Here is a 25,505-nt window from a genome sequence, read left to right as displayed (position 1 = left end):
AATGTCTCGCATAGGAAACCAACCTAGAAACTGCCTGAAGCTCGCCCAACCCTATAGCTGTAGCTAAAGCCGTAAGAAAAAGAACATTCTTAGTCAGTTGTCCTAATGTTAGAGCTTCATTGGGTTCAAAGGCAGGGGAACACAGGAAAAAAAAATTGAAGTACTTCCGACAAGTCCCACAGAGGGGCCCAAGTCGGCAAGACAGGACGTTCAATCTTAAAAGAACATAAGTCATCGATTATCTTACTACTAGAGATTTCAGGAAGGTGAAGACTAATTGTACCGCTAAGCGTTGAGCGGTAGTCAGCAATAGCCAAATAAGAAAGACCCTTGACTTCCCAAAGGAATAAAATAAAATCAGCTATTTTGGCTATGGAAGGTCTAGAGATGGAATGACCTTCCTTGACACCAACTTCTGTACCTTGTCCAGCTGAACCTAGTAAGGCTACGGGTTGACTTTCTTAAGCTGAAAGAAAGGTGTCTAGCCACAGCTTTAGGGAGTCCTGACTGTCTAGGTGCTCTCTCTACAGTTGCCCTGCAACTAGGTTCAGCACACGAGGGTTTGGATGATAATGGTGAGAATGTGGCCGTCTGAGAAGATCTTTCGCATGGGTAGGGACATTGGAACTTCCATAAGGAGCTCTAGGAGTTCTGGAAAACACACACATTGGGGCCAGCGAGGAGCTATCAGGAGTTGAGGACTTCTTGACACTTCCGCAATTTCCTTATTACCTGATTAATGAGACTGGATGGAGGAAAAGCATACACCTGCATGTAATTCCAATTTGTAAAATCGCATCGATGCCTAACGACCTGGGGTCCACCAATGGTGAGTAATAAACTAGAAGACGATGGTTTAATCACGTCGCTGGCCACCTCCGGAAAACCTGACATATTACTTCCTGAGCCCAAGTCGACTCTCCCCCCACAATACCTGATGGGAGCAACTTAACAAATAGGCCAGTACATTGAGACTTCCCGATATATATTGGGGAAGAAGAAACACTTTTCGCTCTTCTCACCCTTTCAGGACCCTATGAGCCGAGACGACGCCGGAGACCTAGACAGGGTAGCCTCAACCGATTCGTTGAGTGGCAACCTGACACCTGCTGAAGGGTTACCTCGAACTGAGTAAATCGTCTTACGTAGAGAAGAGAAGAGTCCTGTCTATTAGAGGCCACTACTGATGCTAAACAACCATCTGCCTCCTCCAAATCCTGTCTAACCAGATCGAACCAAACCAGCCCACAAGAAAAAGAAGCAGGAGCTGACTTATGGCATAAACACAGACTCGAAAAAGACTGTTTTGACGAATGCGGGCGGTCTGGAGCTCTTGCTTGAGGGTGCAAAGAAGTAACCTACTCAAGCATGCGTCTGTAATCGTTACTGCTGGCAAGAGGACATTCTAAGTCTGCCAGAATCTCCTGCACCTCCGGATAAAAAAAAAACCTGTTCCGCAATGTCCGAATGGTTTAAGACCGACAAAGGAGGAGGAACTGAACGAAGCCTGGACAATGAAGAAGAGTCTGCAAGCGGACCACCCTAATCAGAATGCTGAGCACCCTAACCTAATCGGGTGTCCGGAGCTGAATCCACACAGTTGCATCCGCCAGGGAGAAGAGAAGGATAACCCGAGAAACCTGGAGCTGATTCCACACTGTTATAAAAGGGAAGACAAGTGAGAATAGCCGAACCTACATTGCTAAACTCTGGGGTAGGATGTGCAAACGAAACTGCTTGCGGAGGGACGAAAGAAGATGAAGAAGGAGGAGGGAGAATGAAGGAGGTAGAAGCAACCCTCGGAGTCTCTCCCATGGAAAATGCAGGCGATGAAAGCCACGGACCGCTCAAAGAAGGTACTGCAAGCCCTGCCATAACCGCAGAGCGCAAACCCGAACTGGAAGCGACATGCAAACCCTGTGAAATACCTGATACTACTGGAACAGCCGCTTGAAGCAGAAACAAGGGGTTGTGCATACCCGAAGGGATGGAACATGAAACACCTGAGGCCAAATTCTGCCGAAACTGCGTTTTTACCTATCTGGAAGCTCCTCGTACTGAAGGAGACTGTACTGAGGAAGGAAAGGCGGGAGACGGAGGAATAGCAGAAGCATAAAAAAGCTACCTGAGAAGAGGAAAAGCCAAAAGTCGAAGGAGAGAAAATGGAAGATGCGGGAGACGCACGGAAGACCGGAGCAGAAGAAGAGACCGAAGAGGAGACTGAAAAAAAAAAGGAGCGACAGAGAATGTGGGAGCAGGAGATGAAGCGGCATATAACCCAGAAGGAAACTTAGAATGAGGGGACAGAAGGTACACCTAATCCGGCCCCCCAATAATCCTGAAACATATCCGACATTAATTCTGGACACTACTGTGTCACATACTCTCTAATGTTACAGAAACCATTCAAAAAACTATCCTCTCACCAAAGGTCTGTACCCGTTCGAAAGACGCAGCAAATCCGCCTATATTCCGGCACATCCAAATTGCAGGTCCCGCAAACCACTTTAGAAGCCGAAAGGACACACCAGAATCTGCCTTACTAAATGGAGGAGTAGAAAAACACAGAGAAGGGGGAAACTAAGTAGAAGTTTCAGACACAGTCGGAATTGAGTTAAGAGTTAGAGCAGAAGGATTCTGCACTACAGGAAGTGAAACATTGACTTGAGACTTCGAGCCAGACCGAAAAGAAGCGATGAAGGCAAAACTTCTGCCAGAGCACAAAAACCACTCAAACCGGAAACTGGAGCCCGTCCAGGAGAACAACTCTGCACCCTTACTACCTTCTCTTCACTACCTAACCCAGACCTATCCTCCTTTATCACACCTAGATCCTGATCCTGACTAACATTATCAACATTAAATTTATCAATACTAAAGGGGGTTGGGAATCTTCACTGCCTGCTTCATGCCGAGGGGGCTGGAGAACCTACCCACTCAGAGGCTTTGCGGTTCTCCATTACCCTCAGCACCCATTAGGGCTGGTTCTGGAACAGGCAGGGGAGCTGAAAGCAAGAAAGATTACACATCCTAACATTACTACTATCATTATCTGAGAAATGTTGAAAAAGACTAGCTATTAAATTCTCCATACTACTTGCAATCCTATCCTCTATCTGTCTGACTACCTCTAAACTCGCTAAACCCATCAACTGATCTGTAGCAGAAGCCTGAGATACTTGAGGCAACAAAGAATCTGACCTTACTACCCAAAGACTTGCAATGACGAATGTAATCCTCCAACTCTTGTGCCTTCCAATGGGAACATTCATCGCAAGAGTCTGCACATCACACTTAACCTTCCTACATACCTGACAGAATGTCTGTCGTGTCTCAAGGTACTCATCCGTCTCTGCAGGAAGAAGAATCGATGAGCACCAGCATCCACAGTCATAGGGGCAGTCAAGGACAATGTCGAAGCCGATGGCACAGTAGTAGAAGGTGAAAGAGTCCATGATGACCAATCAAGACCAGGAATCGGCGAGTCCAAATCCAAAAGACATTCCAAGTCGAAGATATCCGTAAAATCCAGGAGAAAAACCGTTAAATACAATCCAGGACTTCACCAGAAGTCCAAAAACAAGGAAAAGTCCGGCAATAGGATTAAAACCTCGCACTGCAGAAGGAAACAACCTTCCAGCAGTGCGAACAAAAAGCAATTAACGAAAGTGGGCGTGTCGGTACACACCTGTGTCAGCGTTGCCAACCATTTGTTATGGTAGCTCAAGTGACAAGATTTTACCTGCAGCATTGGTAATGCTGGCTGTTAAAATTCCCACTAGTGGGATTGGTAATTGAGAGTTGTTCCAGCTAGTGGGATTAAGGGTGAATTCATGTGTTCAGGGAGTGTATTGCAATATAATAAGTTGTGAAAATATGTGTGCACGCTAACTATGAGAGAGAGAGAGAGAGAGAGAGAGAGAGAGAGAGAGAGAGAGAGAGAGAGAGAGAGAGAGAGAGAGAGAGAGAGAGAGAGAGAGAGAGAGAGAGAAACGAAAATACATATGCACTTTAAAAAAATAAAAAGGTAGTACGGGTACTCACCAATGATGAATATTAATTGAAGATAATGATGATGAATTAGCTATGCAGTACGGTGAAAATAATGAGAATGACTGCATAGAGTACTTGAGGAGTTACAGTTCCTCAGAGTCCCCCTCTTCAGGTAGAGGAGTCTTCTGCCAGGACTACTTCTGCTGGGGCTTCTTTGGGTGGGGGTTCTTGCAAGGGTTTGGGTTCCCAATCGAAGAACCAAATTTGCTCATCTGCTGCTGTTTTTTCATAGTGGTGTAGAGGGTTCTGTATGTCTCCATAAATGAATTTAAACCATTTATTGTTTTCAGAGCACGTTCAAAATAGGGATCCCACTCTTCTATGTAGGATTGCAACTGCTGTTGAGTCCTCATGATTATTCCAAGACGTTCAACTGAAAGACCCTCATCCTCCTCTTGTTGTTCTTGAGCTGATTTCTCTTCCTCTTCACTTGCTGACTTGGTCAGCTCAAGCAAGTCATCATCCGTCAGGGGGTCAGAGTGGCCATCGATGAGTGTGTTGACTTCTTCTTCCGTGCAATCATCAAATCCTTCACCTCCCAGCAATTTTGCCAATCTCACAGCCTTGTTGACAGCCTCATTGTAAATCTCCTCTGGCGAGAAGCCCTTGTAGTCTTGGACTGCATCTGGCCACAGTTTTTTCCAGCATGCGTTTAGAGTTTCACTTTTCATTTCTTTGAGGGCAGACTGAATTATTTTTAGGCAAGATGCTATGGTGAATTTTTTCCAGTATTCTTTTAAGGTGAAGTCCTCCATCATATCCATTGCACTGACCAGGCGTTGCAGAGAGTTGCACGTGTAGAGGGCCTTAAATGCACGGATCATGCCTTGGTCCATAGGTTGTATGAGGGAGGTGGTGTTGGAAGGGAGGAATTCGATCTGCACACCATCATACGACAGATCTAGGGGGTGCCCTCCGGCAGTGTCCATGAGTAGCAACACCTTAAATTCAAGGCCTAGGTTGAGAAGATATTTCTCCACTTCAGGGATGAAACACCGATGGAACCAGTCGGATGCTATGACTTTGTTTATCAAAGCCTTGGGGTTATGCATCCAGTAGACAGGCAGGGCATTCTTATTCTTATTCTTGAGGGCCCTAGGGTTTGCAGACTTATAAATCAGGCCTGGTTTGAGCAAGTGGCCAGCAGCATTCCCACACATAATGAGCGTGATTCTGTCCTTTTGTGCCTTAAATCCAGGAGCTTTGGCCTCTTCCTTCATCAGGTATGTTCTCGATGGCATTTTCTTCCAGAATAATCCAGTCTCATCCATGTTGAAAACCTGTTCAGGCCTGTATCCCTTCTCCTGGATGATTTGTTTAAAGGTCTCCGGATAACTCTCTGCAGCTTCTACATCAGCAGATGCAGCCTCTCCATGCAATCTCACACCCCTTAGGTTATAACGGTTTGAAAACCTTTCAAACCACCCTCTGCTGGCCTGAAAACTTCTATGGCGTAGTGGTGTTGATGTTCCCGGCTGTGGGTCTTGTGTATCCTCTACAACAAACTTCTTATAAAGTTTTAAAGCCTTTTCCCGAATCATGTTGCCCTGCAAGGGGATGTCCTTTTTACGGCAGTCTTCAATCCATAATGAAAGGGTAGATTCCATCTTAACAATGTGTGGGTCTCTTTTGGTCGAAACCTGCTTTGCTGCATGCAGGTAGCTCTTGGAGACCAATTCTCTAATTTCGGCCTCTTTATTCTTTATAGAGCGGACAGTGCTTTCATTCAATCCGTAATGGCGTCCTACGCCTGAAGCAGTCTTGCCAGATTTCAACAAATTTAAAACTTTTACTTTTTCCTCTAGTGTCATCACCCTCCTCTGACGCTTAGGAACACTGCTAGAGGCCTTAGAATGCGCGGAACGCTCAGGCATCTTGAGGGTTTTTTGAGGATTTCGCAAATTTTGTTGATCTGTGAAAAAATCGCAGATGCAAATTAGTTAGGTTCTAATGAAAATTTTGTGAATCCAGAGACGTGAATGCAGGAGGTATGACTGTATGTATAACACCAGTACAAAAGTTATGTGCAATTATGAAAGGCATCTTAATGTTATAACTCATATGCACAGAGCAATTTCTCCCATCAGAAAAGCCTTGATATTTTAGAGTAAAGAAAATCAATTCTCTTGTTAACCAGGGAATTCATTTTCAAGCACTAGCAATGACTGACCCCTTATACATACTTGATTTACCAATCAAAGTGAAACGTAAGCTCAATACACACTCTTAAATGACATTCACATTACATATTCATCATCAGAATTTACTTTTGGTAAAAACAACATTTCTTGTCTTCGTATGAGTCAAATCGATTTAACTTGCACTCCAGAACTTCATGCCTCACAATCTCCTGCATTGCAAAAATGTTCAAATAATTAGCACGTAAGGAGAGAAGATTGTCTTGATTACTGCTTGAACATCCATTACAAAATCTTGTCTCTTGATATCAAGCAACAAATATAGTATGCCTCAGCTCAAGCAAGGTCAGGATATGCTAGAACTATAGCAATTGCAAAAGAAACTGTTAACCAGAACTAACGATCCAGATACAAACACATCCAAAGGTGCAACACCTATGTTACAGTTAATTACAAGAAATACATACCAAGTTTACATAGTTTACGAAAGAAGGGGAGGAAGAGGTTAAACACAGTGATAACAGCTACTGTACTTACGCCAATCCAATAATACTGCTGATCTGTCATATTCAGGTTCGTCTTCCATAATAACTTCTTCCTCAACATTTGCTCTTCGCTTCTTTGACTTTGAATCTGGAGAAGGTAACCAAAAATGGGCTCTTCTCTTTTCTCCTCGTCTATCTTCTTTATTGGGTGACTCCTGCATTGGTTCAATTGACTCTTCTTTTATATCAATTTCCTCACTTTTCAAGGAGCCATCATACCCATTTCCAAGTTCTTCCTTAACCTCTGCAAAAATAGGAAATAAAGGAGATGAAAAAAAAAGAAAAAAAAAACCATGAACACTAAGACACTGACAAAAAGAACTAGATAGAGTACCAAGATTCATGTTATGGTGCAGTTTGAGGACATTCCAAATGAAGTTATGGGTCAATCTCCAAGATTAGAACTGAAAGAGAGAGAGAGAGAGAGAGAGAGAGAGAGAGAGAGAGAGAGAGAGAGAGAGAGAGAGAGAGAGAGAGAGAGAGAGAGAGAGAGAGATAATGACATTTTTTTTCATTTCTGATGGTTGCATACTAAACTTCATGCAATGACAAAAAAAAAAAGCCAAAAATGAACTCTTAATCTTAAAAACTAAGCGTGCTGTGATTTTTTTTAAAAAACTTTCTTTCCGCTTCAGTGCTAACTCTCCAACCCCGCCACTTAAGGGTTAACAGAAATTAGTTACAGACAGTTTAATGGCCAAATGCACATCCAAAACACCAACAAAATTTACAAGAGGTGTTTATCAATAATTTTGTTTATCGCTTTTATGGCACTGTGAACAACAAATTGATGCAAGATTTTGCTTGATCTAATCCTGTTTAAGCTAGTCGGAAATTGTATTCCTTTAGTACCCAACAGAAATATTGTTTCCTTTGCTGGAAACAGGGCTACCAAAGAAAAAGGTAGAATGAGACCTATTTTGCTTATTCAGCAAATCATGAAATGTGCAAAAAAAAAAAAAAAAAAAAAAAAAAAAAAAAAACTGCAGCATAATGTTTTACATTTGTTTACCTACTTGAAGATGCAACAATAAAAATATGTATATCAATGACATTAAAAAAATATAAGTCAACTTGTTATGGTATACAGTATATGCAAATAAATGAGATGTAAGAGAATAATGTAATTAACCCTTTAACGGCGACTGGACATATTTTACATCGACAAAAATTGTCTGTTGGGTGCCGAGTGGACATAAAATACATCGACTACAAAAATTTTTTTTAAATATTCACGGAAAAATACTTATAGGCCTAGTTTATAAAAATTCTAAATCACGCGCCTTGGAGGGATGCTGGGAGTTCACGGGTCACGCTGTTGTTTTGTTTATAAGTGTGACCCAGCTGCGCATGCGCGAATTTCTTTCTTCTCCCACTAGAAAGCATCAATGACACATCGTCAGAGAGCGATTTCTTGACGCGTTCATGTTTTGCCGAACTTGTGCAAGTGTTAGTGTGTTTGTGACGCAATAGGACGTACGCAGAGATGTCCCAAAGTCGTCAGGACTCTGCAAGGCGCGTACTGCCTGTTGGTAGTGAGCGTGTGAGACGCGTTTTAGACTTGGATGCTGGAGAGGGACCTAGCACCCAGGGTGATCCATCTTATGAGTGCTGTGCTGTACGGCCACGTGTGGCTGAAAGTGACCGTGGGCACCAAGGGCTATACCCTGTGCCTTTTACGAGCCCTAGGAAACAGTGGGGTGTCCTGAGAGGCATTCGTAGACATTTGGGAGGCCTCCAACAAAAGAACATTGATGATTACTTGTTGGAGCTCAAACAAGAGCAGGTGAAAGGTCCTCATTTTGATGGCAGTTGGTCATCTAGTGACGAGGACATCACGCCCGATGTCTGTACAAGAGCCAGAGCATGAAAGTGAACTCGAGTTCAGTGGTTTCAGTGCTTATGAGGGAGAGTCTGAGGAGGAGGAGGAGGCACCGATTGTGGCTGGTGAGGACGAGGCAGAAAGTGATGGTGAAAGTGAGGGAGATGGGCCAGTGGGGGGTTGGTCGTGCCCGTAGAAGGTCCCAATGTCGCGGCAGCCTAGGTGAAGGCCATTCGTCCGAAAGTGATGAGGGGTGGTTGGAGGACCCCACCCCACCTAACATGCACCCATTCACGGCAGTACCTGGACTGACTGTCCCTGTGCCTCTCACTGCACTGGGGTTCATTCAGCTCTTCCTTACACGGATGGATGGATGTACGATATTTAGGGCAAAAGCCCATGCACTGGGGCCAAGAAGGCCATTCAGCGCCGTAATGGAGAGAAAATAAATTATGTTAAAGTTATGAATTCATGAAGGAAATGATTAATAAATAAAATGAAGTGATGTGAACAATAAATAAGGGTATGAAGTTTAATGAGTGTGATATCTACATAATAAAAAATTTAATGTCATTAAAATTCTACATGATGTAATAAATATATTAAGAAATAAATTAAATATCATTAAAAATTTGAACACACTTTAAAAAAGAGATGATAGCAGAAATATCTGCTTATCTCCCAAAACATCAGAGGGGGATTTACCCTGAAAATATCTTTCTCTTTGGTTAAAATATCTGGGGCAGACTGCTCCACTGTTAGTGTCTCGTCACAGTAAGCACACTCTGAGGGCTGCTTCCTTCTAAAATAAACTGATGGGTTAGAGGAGTGTGCCCAATCCTTAATCTGGTTAAAATAACCTCTGTTCGTCTGTCAAGCTGGAATGACAAAGACCACGGTAGTATATTATTCCTAATATTTCTATATTTCTTATTATTGGCAAGAAGAGGAGAAGTCCACCTTTCTTGCCATTTACTTAAAACATAAGATCTAATGGCACCTTTTAGGTCTGTATGAGGCACTTTTCTGAAAGAGGTTTCTTATAAAATACTAGCAGCTTTCGCTTCCATCTGCCACCTCGTTTCCGCGAATCCCCATGTGAGAAGGGACCCAACAGAAAGAGACTGATTTACGCCAACAATATATACTGAAAAAGCCACTCCTGAACATTTTGAATTAATGGATGAAAGCTATTAAATTTTTAAATAGCTTCTAATGTGCTTCTAGTCTGAGTATATGACAAAATTAGTCATTACTTTGAAAGACTAAATCTAGGGCAGAGACTACGGCTGTTAATTCGGCAGTAAATATTGATGCAGAGTCAGGTAATTTAGCTGTGTACGCTGTATCACCAAGGATAACAGCGCAACCAACACCACTACCTGACTTTGATCCATCTGTATAGATTTTTGTAAAATTGGTATGGGTAACATCGTGCTCTAAGAATTTTCCCCTAATCTCTTCTTCAGTGCAGTCCTTTTGTTAAACAGTTTACATACTGATGCTTCTGGAATAAGCCATGGAGGATTTACAGGATATTCTACTTCCAGGACTTTCTGGGATTTAAGATGATTATTCCTAATATCCTCATTCAGGCGAATTTGGAATGGTTTAGAAGCTCTTGTACCAGAAAAACTTCGAGAGTCTGTTTCCTTTAGTGCTTGAAAGGAGGGATTTTTGGGAGCACTTTTCATTCTAGCCATGTATCGCAATCCTAGTTCTTGCCTTCTTAGATCAAGGGGAAAATGATCTGTGTCAACATATATGCTTTCAACAAGCGAAGTTCTAAAAGCCCCTGAGCATATTCTCAACCCCATGTTGTGTACAACATCCAGTTCCTTTAGCTTGGTTTTACAAGCTGAGGAATAAATTTGACATCCATAGTCTAGCTTAGATCGACAGAGTCATATAGCCCCAGAAGGGATTTCTTATCAGCCCCCCAACTAAATCCAGAAACAACCTTTAAAATATTCATAGATTGTTTAACATTAAACTTTAGGACATTTATGTGGCTAGTCCATGTTAATTTGTGGTCAATAGTCATCCCCAGAAATTTAACTTCCCTTTCGTAAGGAAGGATGGACTCTTTTGAACTAAGTGTGGGAACCTCTTCCACACGCCGGCACCTGGTGATTCTTACTGTAACTGTTTTGGAAGAGGAGAATTTGAAACCATTCTCATCAGCCCACTTAGAAGTAGCATTAATAGACCTTTGCAAATGTTTACATACAGACAAGGAATCATATCCTGTGCAGTACACTGCAAGGTCATCAACAAAAAGCGAGCATTTAACAAGGGTGAGATTTTTTCAACCATACTATTTATTGCCACTGAAAAAAGTGTTACACTTAAAACGCTTCCTTGGGGAACTCCTTCCTCCTGCATAAAAGGTGTTGGGAGAAGGAGTTTCCCACTCTTACCTTAAAAAGTCTGTCTGTTAAAAAGGAATATATAAACCTGATCACTCTTCCACACATACCCATCTTGTGCAATTGTTTCATGATGCCAATTCTCCAGGTAGTGTAATATGCTTTCTCCAAGTCAAAAAATTTGCCAATGGTCTGACACTGTTTGGCGAATCCTTGCTGGATTTGGTTGGTCAGCCTCAGCAGGGGATCAAGGGTGGAGTGGTTTTTTCTGAAACCAAACTGAAATGGCAATAGTATTCCTTTGGTCTCCAGGTGCCAAACTAGCCCCGACTGGACGTATTTTACGTCAACAAAAATTGTCTGTCGGGTGCCGAGTGGACGTAAAATACGTCGACTACAAGTTTTTTTAATATTCGCGGAAAAATACCTGCAGGCCTAGTTCGCAAAAAATTTGAAATCATGCGCCTTGAGGGATGCTGGGAGTTCACGGATCACAGTGTTGTTTTGTTTACAAGCGTGACCTAGCTGCGCATGCATGAATTTATTTCTCCCAAAAGAAAGCATCAGCTAACTCTGCTGAAAATCTCAGAAATTCTTTAGTCACTTTGCCGTAATTTTTGCACCGTTTTCTATTGGCTGTTACATAAAGTTTTATATATGAAAATGTGTGCATTTTCATGTAGAATACAACAAAAAATAACTCATGGTTGTAGCTTTTATCAATTTTGACACATTTCCATATAAATCACGATAAGTGCCAAAATTTCAACCTTCGGTCAAATTTGACTCTACCGAAATGGTCGAAAAATGCAATTGTAAGCTAAAACTCTTATATTCTAGTAATATTCAATCATTTACCTTCATTTTGCAACAAATGAGAAGTCTCTAGCACAATATTTTGATTTATGGTGAATTTTTTTAAAAACTTTTTCCTTACGTACGTGTGCTCTAACTCTGCTGAAAAGTCACTTTGTTGTAATTTTTGCACCATTTTCTATTAGCCGTTAAATAAAGTTTTATATAGGAAAACGTGTGCAATTTCATGTAATGTTAAATAAAGTTTTATATAGGAAAATGTGTGCAATTTCATGTAGAATACAACAAAAAATAACTTATGGTTGTAGCTTTTATCACTTTTGACATATTTTCATATAAATCATAAGTGCCAAAATTTCAACCTTCGGTCAAATTTGACTCGACCGAAATGGTCGACAAATGCAAATGTAAGCTAAAACTCCTACATTCTAGTAATATTCAATCATTTACCTTCATTTTGCAACAAACGAGAAGTCTCTAGCACAATATTTCGATTTATGGTGAATTTTTAAAAAAAACTTTTTCCTTAAGTCCGCACGCGCTAACTCTGCTGAGTTCACAGATCACACTGTTGTTTTGTTTACAAGCATGACCTAGCTGCGCATGCGCGAACTTCTTTCCTCTCCCAAAAGAAAGCATCAGCTAACTGCTGAAAATCTCAGAAATTCTTTAGTCACTTTGTCATAATTTTTGCACTGTTTTCTAATAGCCGTTACATAAATTTTTATATATGAAAATGTGCGCAATTTCATGTAGAATACAACAAAAATTAACTCATGGTTGTAGCTTTTATCAGTTTTGAAGTATTTTCATATAAATCACGATAAACAGAAAAAATTTGACCTTCGGTCAACTTTAACTTGACCGAAATGGTCGAAAACTGCAATTGTAAGCTAAAAATCATCGCAATTTAGTGCACAACATACAAAAAAAAAAATAACTCATTAGCTTTAACCATTTTGCTCACAGCGCGATTTGTATACAATTATATATGAAATTTTTTTCGCGCTGTCATATATTCCAATATTTATATATGATAATGATATTTTTTTTCATTTCTGATGGTTGCATACTAAACTTCTGGCAATAAGAAAAAAGGAGACAAAAATTAACTCTTAATCTGAAAAACTGAACGTGCTGTGATTTTTTGAAAAAAACTTTCTTTCCGCTTCGGCGCTAACTCTCAAACCCCGCCGGCATACGGGAGACACTTTTGTAAATAGACACTCGGCGTTTAAGGGTTAATAGACTCCTCTTCTGCAGAAGACACTGGCGATAAGGACAAGTCCATGGTTGACAAAGCCGCAGGAGGAGGTTTTTTCAACAAATCTAAGATATAATCCAACTTCTGTTGGATGGGAGCCAAAACCGAAGTTGGCGCCGAGCGGTTTGAGGAGGAGACTGGGCAGTTGGGTGCTAGTGGGCGCTCAAGAGTCTCTGTATGTGCAGGCGCTTCTGGGAGCTTGGAAGCCAAAAGGTACTTATACACTAGTAGGCACTTAGGAGATTCCAATACATCGGGTGCTAAAGGGCTCACGGACACAGCAGCAACGACAGGCAAATCAGAGCAATTGCGTCTGAGAACTGAAGACAAACGTTTACGAGACACCAATTGCACTGGAAAAAAATGCTTGTCGTTTTCTTATCAGTTAAGAGAGCCACTGCAGGAGAATACTGCCTCTGGTTGGTGACCATCTTAACCCTTAGTGGACGGATTGAGCTTCAGTGTGAAGTAAAACAGGTTTGGGGAGGTGGACGGATTGCGCTTCAGTGTGAAGCAGAATTCTGCACCACTGTTATGGTAATAATGATTCGAAACAAAGGTGCCAATACTTCTATATGCTATAAATTCACTAATAGCAACTTTTATACAGACGTGAGAGTTAGGCCAGTATCAGTAATGCTTGTGACTTCAAGGGGAAAGGTACTGCATCTCTCTCTCCCACATGAGTCTTTTAGTAAATTTGCTTGTAAATATACGAAGGGTAGCTGTTGTTTTTTGTTTTTGTCTTTTACGATAGTATGTCAGTTGTAAATGTAATTTTACAAAGAAAATTGCAAGGAAATATTAGAAAAAGCATGTAAAAGTAAAAAAAAAGTTACTGAATCTTCCTTCTCGTAAATTTATGTGAATATTTTACAACAAATATGCCAAAAATTTGTCACTGCTTTTATTTCTTATCTGTTTTGATATTGTGTGAGCAATAATAATAATTTTACAAAATCCAAAAAACTTATTTATTAGAAAGCATATATAAGTTGGTAAAATTTACAACTGTCTTGTAAATGAGGCCCCACAAGGGGTTGTAAATAGTCAATTTTCAACTTCTCGTGGAAGGTAGGGAAAATTTTTTAGAATTTTTCTATTTATACAGGGTGAATGTACATGTCATTCTCTTTCCATTGATGTGATTTTTTTTTATTTTGCCAACCTCAAAGTTTCCCCCGTCTGGGGTGCTGCACATTGATAAATTATGCCGTCCCTTAAGGGTTAGCTTGTTGTGGCCTGGCAGTATAGCCAAAAGTTAAGTATACCTTAGTTTTACCAGACCACTGAGCTGATTAACAGCTCTCCTAGGGCTGGCCCGAAGGATTAGACTTATTTAACGTGGCTAAGAACCAACTGGTTACTTAGCAATGGGACCTACAGCTTATTGTGGAATCAGAACCACATTATAGCGAGAAATTAATTTCTATCACCAGAAATAAATTCCTCTAACTCTTCATTAGCCGGCCAGAGAGTCAAACTCGGGCCTAACGAGTGCAAGGCCACAACTCTACCGACTCGGCCAAGGAAGAGCTGCAGTAAAGCCAAGGATTGCCTCTACTTAAGAGGGAGCTTTGCAGCCAAGGAGTATTCTGTTGGCTGGCAAAGCATTATTAAGTGCCCTTTCCCTGGGTGCAGTACCAAAAAATAAAAACAAGCAGATAACTTTGTCACCTTCACTGAAATAAAACAACTATCTATCCACTGAGAGTGGTGGGTGCTCCAGGTACATTGTAACCCCCAGCTCCCCAAAAAACTCTGCACCTTACTAAAAGGTGAACAGATAGGAGAAAATCCTCTGCTTCCTCCCTCAGTGCCATGTCAATTACTAATAATGGTCACAAGGTACTGCACAATTTTCAAACACTGTTTTGATTTCAGGGAAAATTTAGAAGTGAAGAACTATTACACTTCCAGTGGGCCGATTGCCAAACAGAAGTGAGTGACACATTGAGCCTAAAAGCTAATGAGGCAGAGGCAATTCTGGCATATTAGCTTTCCTTTAATGGTTAGGCAAGTCGTTCTCCTGAATCTGAGAATGCATCTCAAAAACAAAGTTCATTGGAGATGAGGGACAATGCATTCAAAGACTGGGGGCGATACAGGATCTTGTCTGGACAATCTAGGTATGGATGGCCCTCTGATTAAAAAGCTTTTTCAGGTAAAACCTGAAAGCTCAAACTAGACATTTCGCTCACTCACCCAGAACCAGTAATGTCCAACAATCACTTAAGGGAGAAAGCACGGACCCTGTTCACAGACTGTCTCTCCCTGAGCAGAATCTGCTTGCTTGTCTATAGTCTGAAGCTCACTAACTAGTTTGGCATTTGCTAGGGCTACAAGGAACAGAGTTTTCTAGTTAAGTTAAGAGGCGTGGAACAGAGAGGTTCGATAGAGGGGCCCGTTAACCACTGGAGAGCTACGTCCAAATTCCAATACAGGAAACGGAGAAGACTCCTCTCTGCCTTGGAAGTCTCGAAAGACTTCATAGGTCGCTAAGATCTTGGTTAGAAGATAAAACTAGAGCGTTATGTTTCCATACTAAGCCTAGGATTGCTCTATGCCCCTTGAAGGTGGAAGAAGAGAGCCCCCCTTGGTGGTCCTCATGTATAGGAGGAGTTCCGCTATCTGAGGTAAAAAAGAATTCGTAGACGATATGTTATAGCCATTACACCATCAACGGAAGACTGCCTACTTAGATTGGAGTACCTGGCAAGAAGACTGGTGTCTGCGTCTTGCAACAATCTCTGCAGTCGGTCTTGAAAAGTTCACTTCTTTCAGGCAAGCTCCTGGACAGTCTGTAAGTCTGTCAGAGAAAAGAGTTATCCACCCTTTAGTGGTATCTTTTGAAGTGAGGTTATCTAAGTAGATATGAACTGTAGTAGTCATGAAGAGTCCACCAACAACCACATCTGGTTCGGGAACCAAAGTTCATGGTCCAGAAAGGGGCTAAGAGTGTCATCGTTTACGTTGCGATGAACCTGAAAACTTGTTCAGCCCTTCCTTGCCAAGTTGGAATGCAGAAGGGCATTAAAGGTCCAGGTTGGACCTAACTTGCAGCATGGTGTCAGTTGCCCATGCAAGAGGGTCTAGGATTGGAGAACGAAATGAGGAAGGAAATGGTTCCTTGAGGTGGCAAACCAGGCCATATTTGACATGTCCCAAAGATTTCACAGATTCTGCCAGACTAGGGGATCCAAGGTCCACTTGGCAGGAGGGACATGCTTTTGACAGTTCCGTGCATCTGCCATAACTAATTCGTGTGCCCTGAAAAAGTCAAGTGACTGGAAAACTCAATTTTATATGCCCATTGAATGAGTTCTCTGCTGACTGGTGGGAGGGAGAGAGAGAGACAGAGAGAAAGAGGGAGCGAGAGCCTTCTTGCTTCCTCCTTCTTATGCTTAAGGACTGTGGTCTTGAACCAAGATTACAACAGTCTAGGTGTGAAAAAGGGTCGAGAAACATTGAAGCCGTGAGTGCAAAGCTTTCAGCTATCTGACAGAGATGAGAATATACTTAGGACTGAGGTCTTGTAACAAGATTACCACAGGCTAGGAGTGATATAAGGTCGATAAGCACTGAAGCTGAAAGTGAAAAACTTTCTGCTATTTGACAGAGATGAGAATATACTTAGGACTGTGGTCTTGTAACAAGATTACCACAGTCTGGGAGTGCAATAGGGTCGATAAGTGTTGAAGTTATAAGTTAAAAGCTTTCAGCTATCTCAGAAGATTATGTTCTTCCGAGGGCTGCGCCCAAGAAACTACCCAGTTCCCCAACCCAGATCCTAGGCATTTAAATGGAAAACTAGGTCTGGGTTTGTAGTATGAAGGCACTTCCCTTCCAATGGTTTATTTTTGGTCCAACTGTAAATTCAGGGCTAAGGGGGCAAACAAAAGTGTCCAGCTGTGTTTCCCTGCCCCAAATGTTAAAAAACCTCATCGCACTTTCCTTTGAGGGTAATCGAAGAAGTCGGTCATCCAGGCAGAGAATGACATTCCAGAACATGAAGTTAAATGCTACATAAAACTTTATGTAACGGCTAATATAAAACGGTGCAAACATTACGCAAAGTGACTAAAGAATTTCTGAGATTTTCAGCAGTTACCGCGCGCGGACGTAAGGAAGAAGTTTTTTTCAAAAATTCACCATAAATCGAAATATTGTACTAGAGACTTCCAATTTGTTGCAAAATGAAGGTAAATGTTTGAATATTGCTAGAATGTAAGAGTTTTAGCTTACAACTGCGTTTTTCGACCATTTTGGTCGAGTCAAAGTTGACTGAAGTTTGAAATTTTGGCACTTATCTTGATTTATATGAAAATATTTCAAAACTTATAAAAGCTACAACCATGAGTTATTTTTTGTTGTATTTTACATGAAATTGCGCACACTTTCATATATAAAACTTTATGGAACGGCTAATATAAAACGGTGCAAAAATTACGACAAAGTGACTAAAGAATTTCTGAGATTTTCAGCAGAGTTAACGTGCGTGGACGTAAGGAAAAAGTTTTTTAAAAAAATTCACCATAAATCGAAATATTGTGCTAGAGATGTCTCGTTTGTTGCAAAATGAAGGTAAATGATTGAATATTACTAGAATGTAAGAGTTTTAGCTTACAATTGCATTTTTCGACCGTTTCAGTCGAGTCAAAGTTGACCGAAGGTTGAAATTTTGGTACTTATCGTGATTTATATGAAAATATTTCAAAACTGATAAAAAAGCTACAACTATGAGTTATTTTTTGTTGTATTCTACATGAAACTGCGCACATTTTTATATATAAAACTTTATGTAACGGCTAATAAAAACGGTGCAAAAATTACGACAAGTGACTAACCCTTAAACGCCAAGCCCTATTTACAAAAACGCTCTCCCGTATGCCGCGTTCGGGAGTTAAGCGCCAAGGAAAAATTTTTTTCAAAAATCACAGCACGCTTAGTTTTTGTTTTTAAGATTAAGAGTTCATTTTTGGCTCCTTTTTTTCTCACTGCCTGAAGTTTAGTATGCAACCATCAGAAATGAAAAAAAATGTCATTATCATATACAGTATAAATATTGAATATATGACAGCGAAAAAACAACTCGTATATAATTGTATACAAATCACGCTGTAAAAAAACGGTTAAAACTAATGAGTTAATTTTTTTAGTTGTATTGTACACTAAATTGTGATGATTTTGGTATATAACAGATTGTAAAACGATTAAAGCAACACAGAGAAAATATTATCACAAAATGATGTATGAATTAAAACGCGTGGACATAAAAAGTTTTTTTTCAAAAAATTCACCATAAATCGAAATATTGTGCTAGAGACTTTCAATTGTTTCAAAATGAAGGAAATTGATTGAATATTACTAGACTGTAAGTTTTTAGCTTACAATTGCATTTTTACCATTTCGATCGAGTTAAAGTTGACCGAAGGTTGATTTTTTTCTATTTATCGTTATTTATTTGAAAATATTTCAAAATGGTAAAAGCTAAAAGCATGATTTATTTTTTGTTGTATTCTACATGAAATTGCACACATTTTGACGTATAACACTTTATGTAACGAATAATATAAAATGGCGAAAAAATTACGACACTGTGACTCAAGAAATGCCAGGATTTTCAGCGGAGTTTGAGTGCAGAGCGAAGGAAAAAGTTTTTTTAAAAAATTCACCATAAATCGAAATATTGTGCTGGAGACTTTCCATTTGTTGCAGAATAAAGGTAAATGATTGACTGTTACTAGAATGTAAGAATTTTGGCCTATGATTTCATTTTTCGAGCATTTCGGTCGAGTCAAAAATTCACCATAAATGTTGACCGAATGTTAAAATTTTGTCAGTTATCGTGATTTACATGAAAATATTTCAAAACTGTTAAGAGCTAAAAGAATGATTTATTTTTTGTTGTATTCTACATGAAATTGCGCACATTTTGATGTATAACACTTTATGTAATGAATAATATAAAACGGCGAAAACAGTACGACAAGGTGACTCAAGAAATGCCAGGATTTTCAGTGGAGTCAACAAGGAGTGAAGGAAAAAGTTTTTTTCAAAAATTCACCATAAATCGAAATATTGTGCTAGAGACTTTCCGTTTGTTGCAGAATAAAGGTAAATGATTGATTGTTACTAGAATGTAAGAATTTTGGCCTACAATTGCGTTTTTCGAGCATTTCGGTCGAGTCAAAGTTGACCGAATGTTAAAATTTTGTCAGTTATCGTGATTTAAATTAAAATATTTCAAAACTGTTAAAAGCTAAAAGAATGATTTATTTTTTGTTGTATTCTACATGAAATTGCGCACATTTTGATGTATAATACTTTATGTAACGAATAATATAAAACGGCGCGAAAATTACAAGGTGACTCAAGAAATGCCAGGATTTTCAGCGGAGTCCGTCTTGCAAGGAGTGAAGGAAAAGTTTTTTCAAAAATCCACCATAAATCGAAATATTGTGCTAGAGACTTTCCGTTTGTTGCAGAATAAAGGTAAATGATTGATTGTTACTAGAATGTAAGAATTTTGGCCTACAATTCGTTTTTCGAGCATTTCGGTCGAGTCAAAGTTGACCGAATGTTAAAATTTTGTCAGTTATTGTGATTTAAATGAAAATACTTCAAAACTGTTAAGAGCTAAAAGAATGATTTATTTTTTGTTGTATTCTACATGAAATTGCACACATTTTGATGTATAACACTTTATGTAATGAATAATATAAAACGGTGAAAACATTACGACAAGGTGTCTCAAGAAATGCCAGGATTTTCAGTGGAGTCCGCGCGCACGGAGTGAAGGAAAAAGTTTTTTTCAAAAATTCACTATAAATCAAAATATTGTGCTAGAGACTTTCCGTTTGCTGCAGAATAAAGGTAAATGATTGATTATTACTAGAATGTAAGAATTTTGGCATACGATTGCGTTTTTCAAGCATTTCTGTCGAGTCAAAGTTGACCAAATGTTAAAATTTTGTCAGTTATTGTGATTTAAATGAAAATATTTCAAAACTGTTAAAAGCTACAAGAATGATTTATTTTTTGTTGTATTCTACATGAAATTGCACACATTTTGATGTATAATACTTTATGTAAAGAATAATATAAAACGGAGCGAAAATTACGACAAGGTGACTCAAGAAATGCTGACACTTTCAGTGGATTTCCAGCAAAATGAGGCGGAAAAAAAGTTTTTTTCAAAAATTCACCATAAATCGAAATATTGTGCTAGAGACTTTCCGTTTGTTGCAAAATGAAGGTAAAGGATTGAATATCACCAGAATATTAGATTTTTTGCTTACCCAAAAAAGACCCAAATAAATAAATAAATAAATATATATATATATATATATATATATATATATATATATATATATATATATATATATATATATATATATATATATATATATATATATATATATAATATATACACATATATATATAATATATTTTTTTACTTTGTACTAAATACATAACTAAAAGGAATGCTTGTGAAAACTTTGTTTTTGCATAAAACGAAATAATATACAAAACACCAATAAATACAGATATATAAAAACTTGTAATAAATATAAAACTAAAAATAAAATTCAATGCAGAATACTCACTGTAATCCTGACTCTTCGTTCTGTTCTTGTTTTCTCCTCCTCCATTGAAGAGTGTTGCATTTTTTCCTCTCGACATGACGAGGCACAGGCGGAGGAGGGAGACGCGCGCCTATTGTGGATGGGCCGCACTTCGACCGGCTGCGCCCTCTGGTGTCGCTCAGGTAGGCGCACTCCAATATATAACCGCAGTGTGGTACTTGCGGTTACACTCCTCAAACCTGCAAAGTGCTACCTTGCAGGTGCAACAGATGTACCGGGTGTCTCTCCTTCTGCCATTCATATGGCACACCCGGCACCGTTTCTGTTTACGCCCTTCTAGGAGCTCCAGTGTGTGATCTCCTGCCTGCAGCCGACACACAGGGTCGACTACCCGACGGGACATTGGAATGTGAGGGAGGGCAGCAGCATCACCAAGGGCGGTGGCATCATCAACGGCGGCGGCATCATCAAGGGCAGCGGCGTCGGCAGGAGCAGGAAGACCGAGGCTGGCCCTCCTAGCGACATCTGCCCTTTCCTCTCGGGGCAGAGCTGGAGCTCGGGGCAGGGGGGCGGTGTTGGAAGGCCACTCCTCTGCTGAAGTTTATGAGGGCATTCCCAGCCACCTCAAGAAACTGGATGTGGGTCAACCTCCGAGCGTCAGAATTGTACCCACAGTAAAGGATGTAGGCATTCTGGAGGGCCAACTGAAGGAGGTATTTGACGAGCTTCTGTGTCCACCTCCTGGTTCTCCTGGCGAAGGGATAATACTGGATGAGTTGATCAAAGAGATCAACTCCTCCCATGTGCCTGTTGTAGTGCCCGATGACAGTAGGGCGTTGGACACGAAACTCCTCATACGTAACTCGGCCCTGCCGACGTGTCTTCTTCCGCTGAATGATCTCTTCTTGGATGGGCTCATGACTGGTCAGAATCATGGGCACGAGTCGGACCCCCTTCCAACAGATGACGAAGACATCTCCCTTCCGCCGCCACTCTGTCTCTCCTCTTGCCAGATGTTGCGGCTGGCTAGCAAACCTCTTGAGGACATTCGGGGCCCCACGCACCAACCGAAGGGTACCACCGACGTGCACACCTGCTTCATACAGTTCCTGGGCCAGGGCTACCGAGTTATAATAATTATCCATAAACAGGTGGTATCCTGGTTACGAAACGATCCACAAGACCAAGACAGTGTCACGCAGCGTGAGAAGACCCCGAATACACAGAGAAGTCAACGGCGATCCAGTGTTGGATTCCGTAATAAAAAATAACTTGACACCATATTTCTTTGGCTTCTTGGGGTTGTACACTTTTATACTTAGACGCCCTTTGTATGGCATCATCCCCTCATCCAAAGAAAGGTTCTTGGAAGGAACCACGAGAAACTGGCACCGTTCACGAATGTACTCCAACACTGGGCGGACTAAGATGAGGCCATCTGGGTTATTCGGTATGGCCCTTTGGTTGAAGGCGTTGAAATACCTGTCCAACGCCAGGAAACTATCACGGGCATAATGCCGGGCATTTGGGCGTACCAAAAAAATTCCGCCTCCAATATTGCCTGACGTTGGCAGCAGGCATCATTCCAAAAAAAATGTGGAGCCCCAAAAAATGCGCCATGTCCGTGAGGTTGCAGCCCCGCCATTGATACGACAACGTCGTCTGCAGTTCCTCACGGCAGTACCGAGCATAATCCGCCGTCTCTGCAACGAGGTATTCCAGCAATTCCCGTGTAAGGAAGAGCTGAATGAACCCCAGTGCAGTGAGAGGCACAGGGACGGTCAGTCCAGGTACTGCCTTGAATGGGTGCATGTTAGGTGGGGTGGGGTCCTCCAACCACCCCTCATCACTTTCGGACGAACGGCCTTCATCTAGGCTGCCGCGACGTTGCGACCTTCTACGGGTACATGCACGCGCACGACTTCGCACTCCCCCCCCCACCACTGGCCCATCTCCCTCACTTTCTCCATCACTTTCTGTCTCGTCCCCACTAGCCACAACCGGTGCCTCCTCCTCCTCAGACTCTCCCTCATAAGCACTGAGCTCCAGTTCACTTTCATGCTCTGGGGGAAAATACTCGTCATCACTGACATCGGGCGTGATGTCCTCGTCACTAGATGACCAACTGCCATCAAAATGAGGACTTCTCACCTGCTCTCGATCGAGCTCCAACAAGTAATCATCAATGTCCTTTTGTTGGAGGCCTCCCAAATGTTTACGAATGCCTCTCAGGACACCCCGATGTTTCCTAGGGGTCGTAAAAGGCACAGGGTATGGCCCTTGGGGTCCACGGTCACTTTCGGCCACTGCTGATCTGTCATATTCAGGTTCGTCTTTCATAATAACTTCTTCCTCAACATTTGCTCTTTGCTTCTTTGACTTTGAATCTGGAGAAGGTAACCAAAAATGGGCTCTTCTCTTTTCTCCTTGTCTATCTTTATTGGATGACTCCTGCATTAGTTCAACTGACTCTTCTTTTATATCAATTTCCTCACTTTTCAAGGAACCATCATACCCATTTCCAAGTTCTTCCTTAACCTCTGCAAAAGTAGAAAAAGGAGAGGAAAAAGAAAAAAAAAACCATGAACACTAAGACACTGACAAAAAGAACTAGATACAGTACCAAGATTCATGTTATGGTGCAGTTTGAGGACATTCCAAATGAAGTTATGGATGAATCTCCAAGATTAGAACTGAGAGAGAGAGAGAGAGAGAGAGAGAGAGAGAGAGAGAGAGAGAGAGAGAGAGAGACTGACTGACTTGTATTGCATCCAATCTCTAACTATTCAAGAGAGAGAGGAGAGAGAGAATCAGAGAGAGAGAGAGAGAGAGAGAGAGAGAGAGAGAGAGAGAGAGAGAGAGAGAGAGAGAGAGAGACTTGTACTGCATCCAATCTCTAACCCAAACAGAAAACTCCAATCAATGTGTATAAATGATCACTAATTCATATTTACTTATAATAATGTGCCCCTCATGCAAACCCGCTTTTGTATCTTTCTAATTAGCTATCAAATTACTTGAACTTTACCTTATGCAACATATTTGGTAAGCAATCAACCAACGTGGTTTTGAGGGTAAAGGTGTTGATCAATCTAGGAAATCATCTTCTCTTGAACAGAAACTCATTTTATCACTGCTTTGTTGGTCCTCAATTTGATAGCTAGGATGTGTGACTGGAACTTCAAAAGTTCAAGCAAAGATGCTATTCTCTTCCATTTTTATCTATTAATTTATTCTTTTCTTTTTAATAAGTGAGATCTCTTCTTCTGTATTTCCCATTACAGTAAACCTCCCTCCGTATTCGCATCTCACTATTCAGATTTCTCTGTGGAACATATCTACCCATCATTTGATCGAAAATTTATCCATTCGCGGTATTTTTCACTGAGAAATATTCACTAATTACTGTATTTTCATATTTTCATGACTAAATGCACTTTTTGTGATAAAACTATTAAAATACTCAGGTATATAAGAATTTTTAGTTTTTTTTGTGTTTGAACTATCAGAATAGGCAGTTCTAAGTGTTTTTAGAGGGTTTTAAGTATGGAGGATTTAGCATTTGGGGGGACACCATCCCCCCTGCGATAGGGTTGCTAAACCGCTGTTGAGCACTGATATCAGATCGGAAACAGCCTAAGCTGGCTCCGAACCTTCAGAACAGAAAACGAAACGATCGTTTAGTACACCCACAGACTGTATCAGATGCCATCAGAACTGTTGCCTAATTCGACGCCCTAAAAAGATCCTTCAGTTCTCACTGTGCTTCGGGCGTCATTTCATTTTACTCCAGCAAATATGAGCGATTCTTTTTAACAGTGACGTTAGAAGCTCTTGTGTTAGCCCTCAGCATTTGCATCTGCAGAGAGAACAAAAAGAAAAAGAAAAGCAGTGGGTTCATCATATCTGTGCTTCTAGAGAAAACGAAGAAAACACAGAATATGTTACACTGTTTCCTCATTTGAAAAAAGACAATACAAAAAATTCCTTGGAAGGAAGATTAAAGTGGACATTCCAATATTTTAGTATGAGTTACGAAAAATTTAGTGAATTACTATCACTGTTAAAAGAAGAAATAGCAAAGCAGAATACCCTGTTTCAAAATGCATAACTCAGAGAAATCGACTGGCTGTAACTCTCAGGTAAAAGGCCTATTTTTCTTTTCTTTATTAATTATTACTATTAATGTTATTGCAACTGTAATGCAGTAAAGGCTAGTCTGGGTTATCAGGTAATCAAACAATTTCTATTCACAATGATTTATATTTGAAAATGTTTTCACTATCTAGAAAATAATTTGTTATAAATGAATTCATTATCATCAGAATTGTTAAGGAAAAAACTTGTATTACACAATTTCTTTGGTAATAAAAAAGACATGGTGATTAAAAGACTAATTTACAGTTAAAGAAATGACTTTGCTCATTTTCAATTGGAGTCAAACATATTGAAGGGGAACATGGGGAGTGAAGAGCCTGGTGTATAACTTTTCGAAGGAAGGGTGTTGTGGGGGAAATGTAGAGCCTGTTAAATTTCTATATTCGTGATTCTGAAACCAAAGAAGAAATGCAGGATTTAATTTCAATTTGCAAAAGGGGGAAAATGTCCTAACTGTGTCTTCTATTCCTTTGAAATATGATGTTAAATGATCTTGTTTTGGTCTTTTACTTTGCAAATACGTTTTTAAAATTTCATGAGCTGGAGGACCCAAGTTCTTGGCTGGACTTTTTCTTCTTTCTGGTTTGCTTTCATCATGCATTGCAATTTTATTGTGGGGAAAATGCGGTTCTAAAAGATTTCGTGGGTTGAAGAGTCGTGGTACTTCTACTGTGATTTCATGTGAGAAGCTTCTTCTGCAATGAATGAAGCCTCATCTCCACCTGTTTCTTGGGGTTGTCTTCGATTCCAA

The 25,505-nt window shown here is 40.5% G+C and overlaps 1 protein-coding gene across 1 annotated transcript in view; it reads right to left on the bottom strand.

The window, feature by feature from the left end:
- The window catches only part of LOC136845036 (uncharacterized), a 91,367-nt gene that overhangs the window by 44,764 nt on the left and 21,098 nt on the right, over positions 1 to 25,505 (bottom strand). The window contains 1 exon segment of the mRNA XM_067114745.1: positions 6,729 to 6,980. Coding sequence (XP_066970846.1) covers positions 6,729 to 6,980 — 252 coding nt within the window.

The sequence above is a fragment of the Macrobrachium rosenbergii genome, chromosome 13 (genome assembly GCF_040412425.1).
Source record: "Macrobrachium rosenbergii isolate ZJJX-2024 chromosome 13, ASM4041242v1, whole genome shotgun sequence".
In the NCBI taxonomy this organism is placed as follows: Eukaryota; Metazoa; Arthropoda; class Malacostraca; order Decapoda; family Palaemonidae; genus Macrobrachium; species Macrobrachium rosenbergii.
Note: the sequence above shows the minus strand (reverse complement) of the source record. Positions and strands in the feature narration are given on the sequence as shown.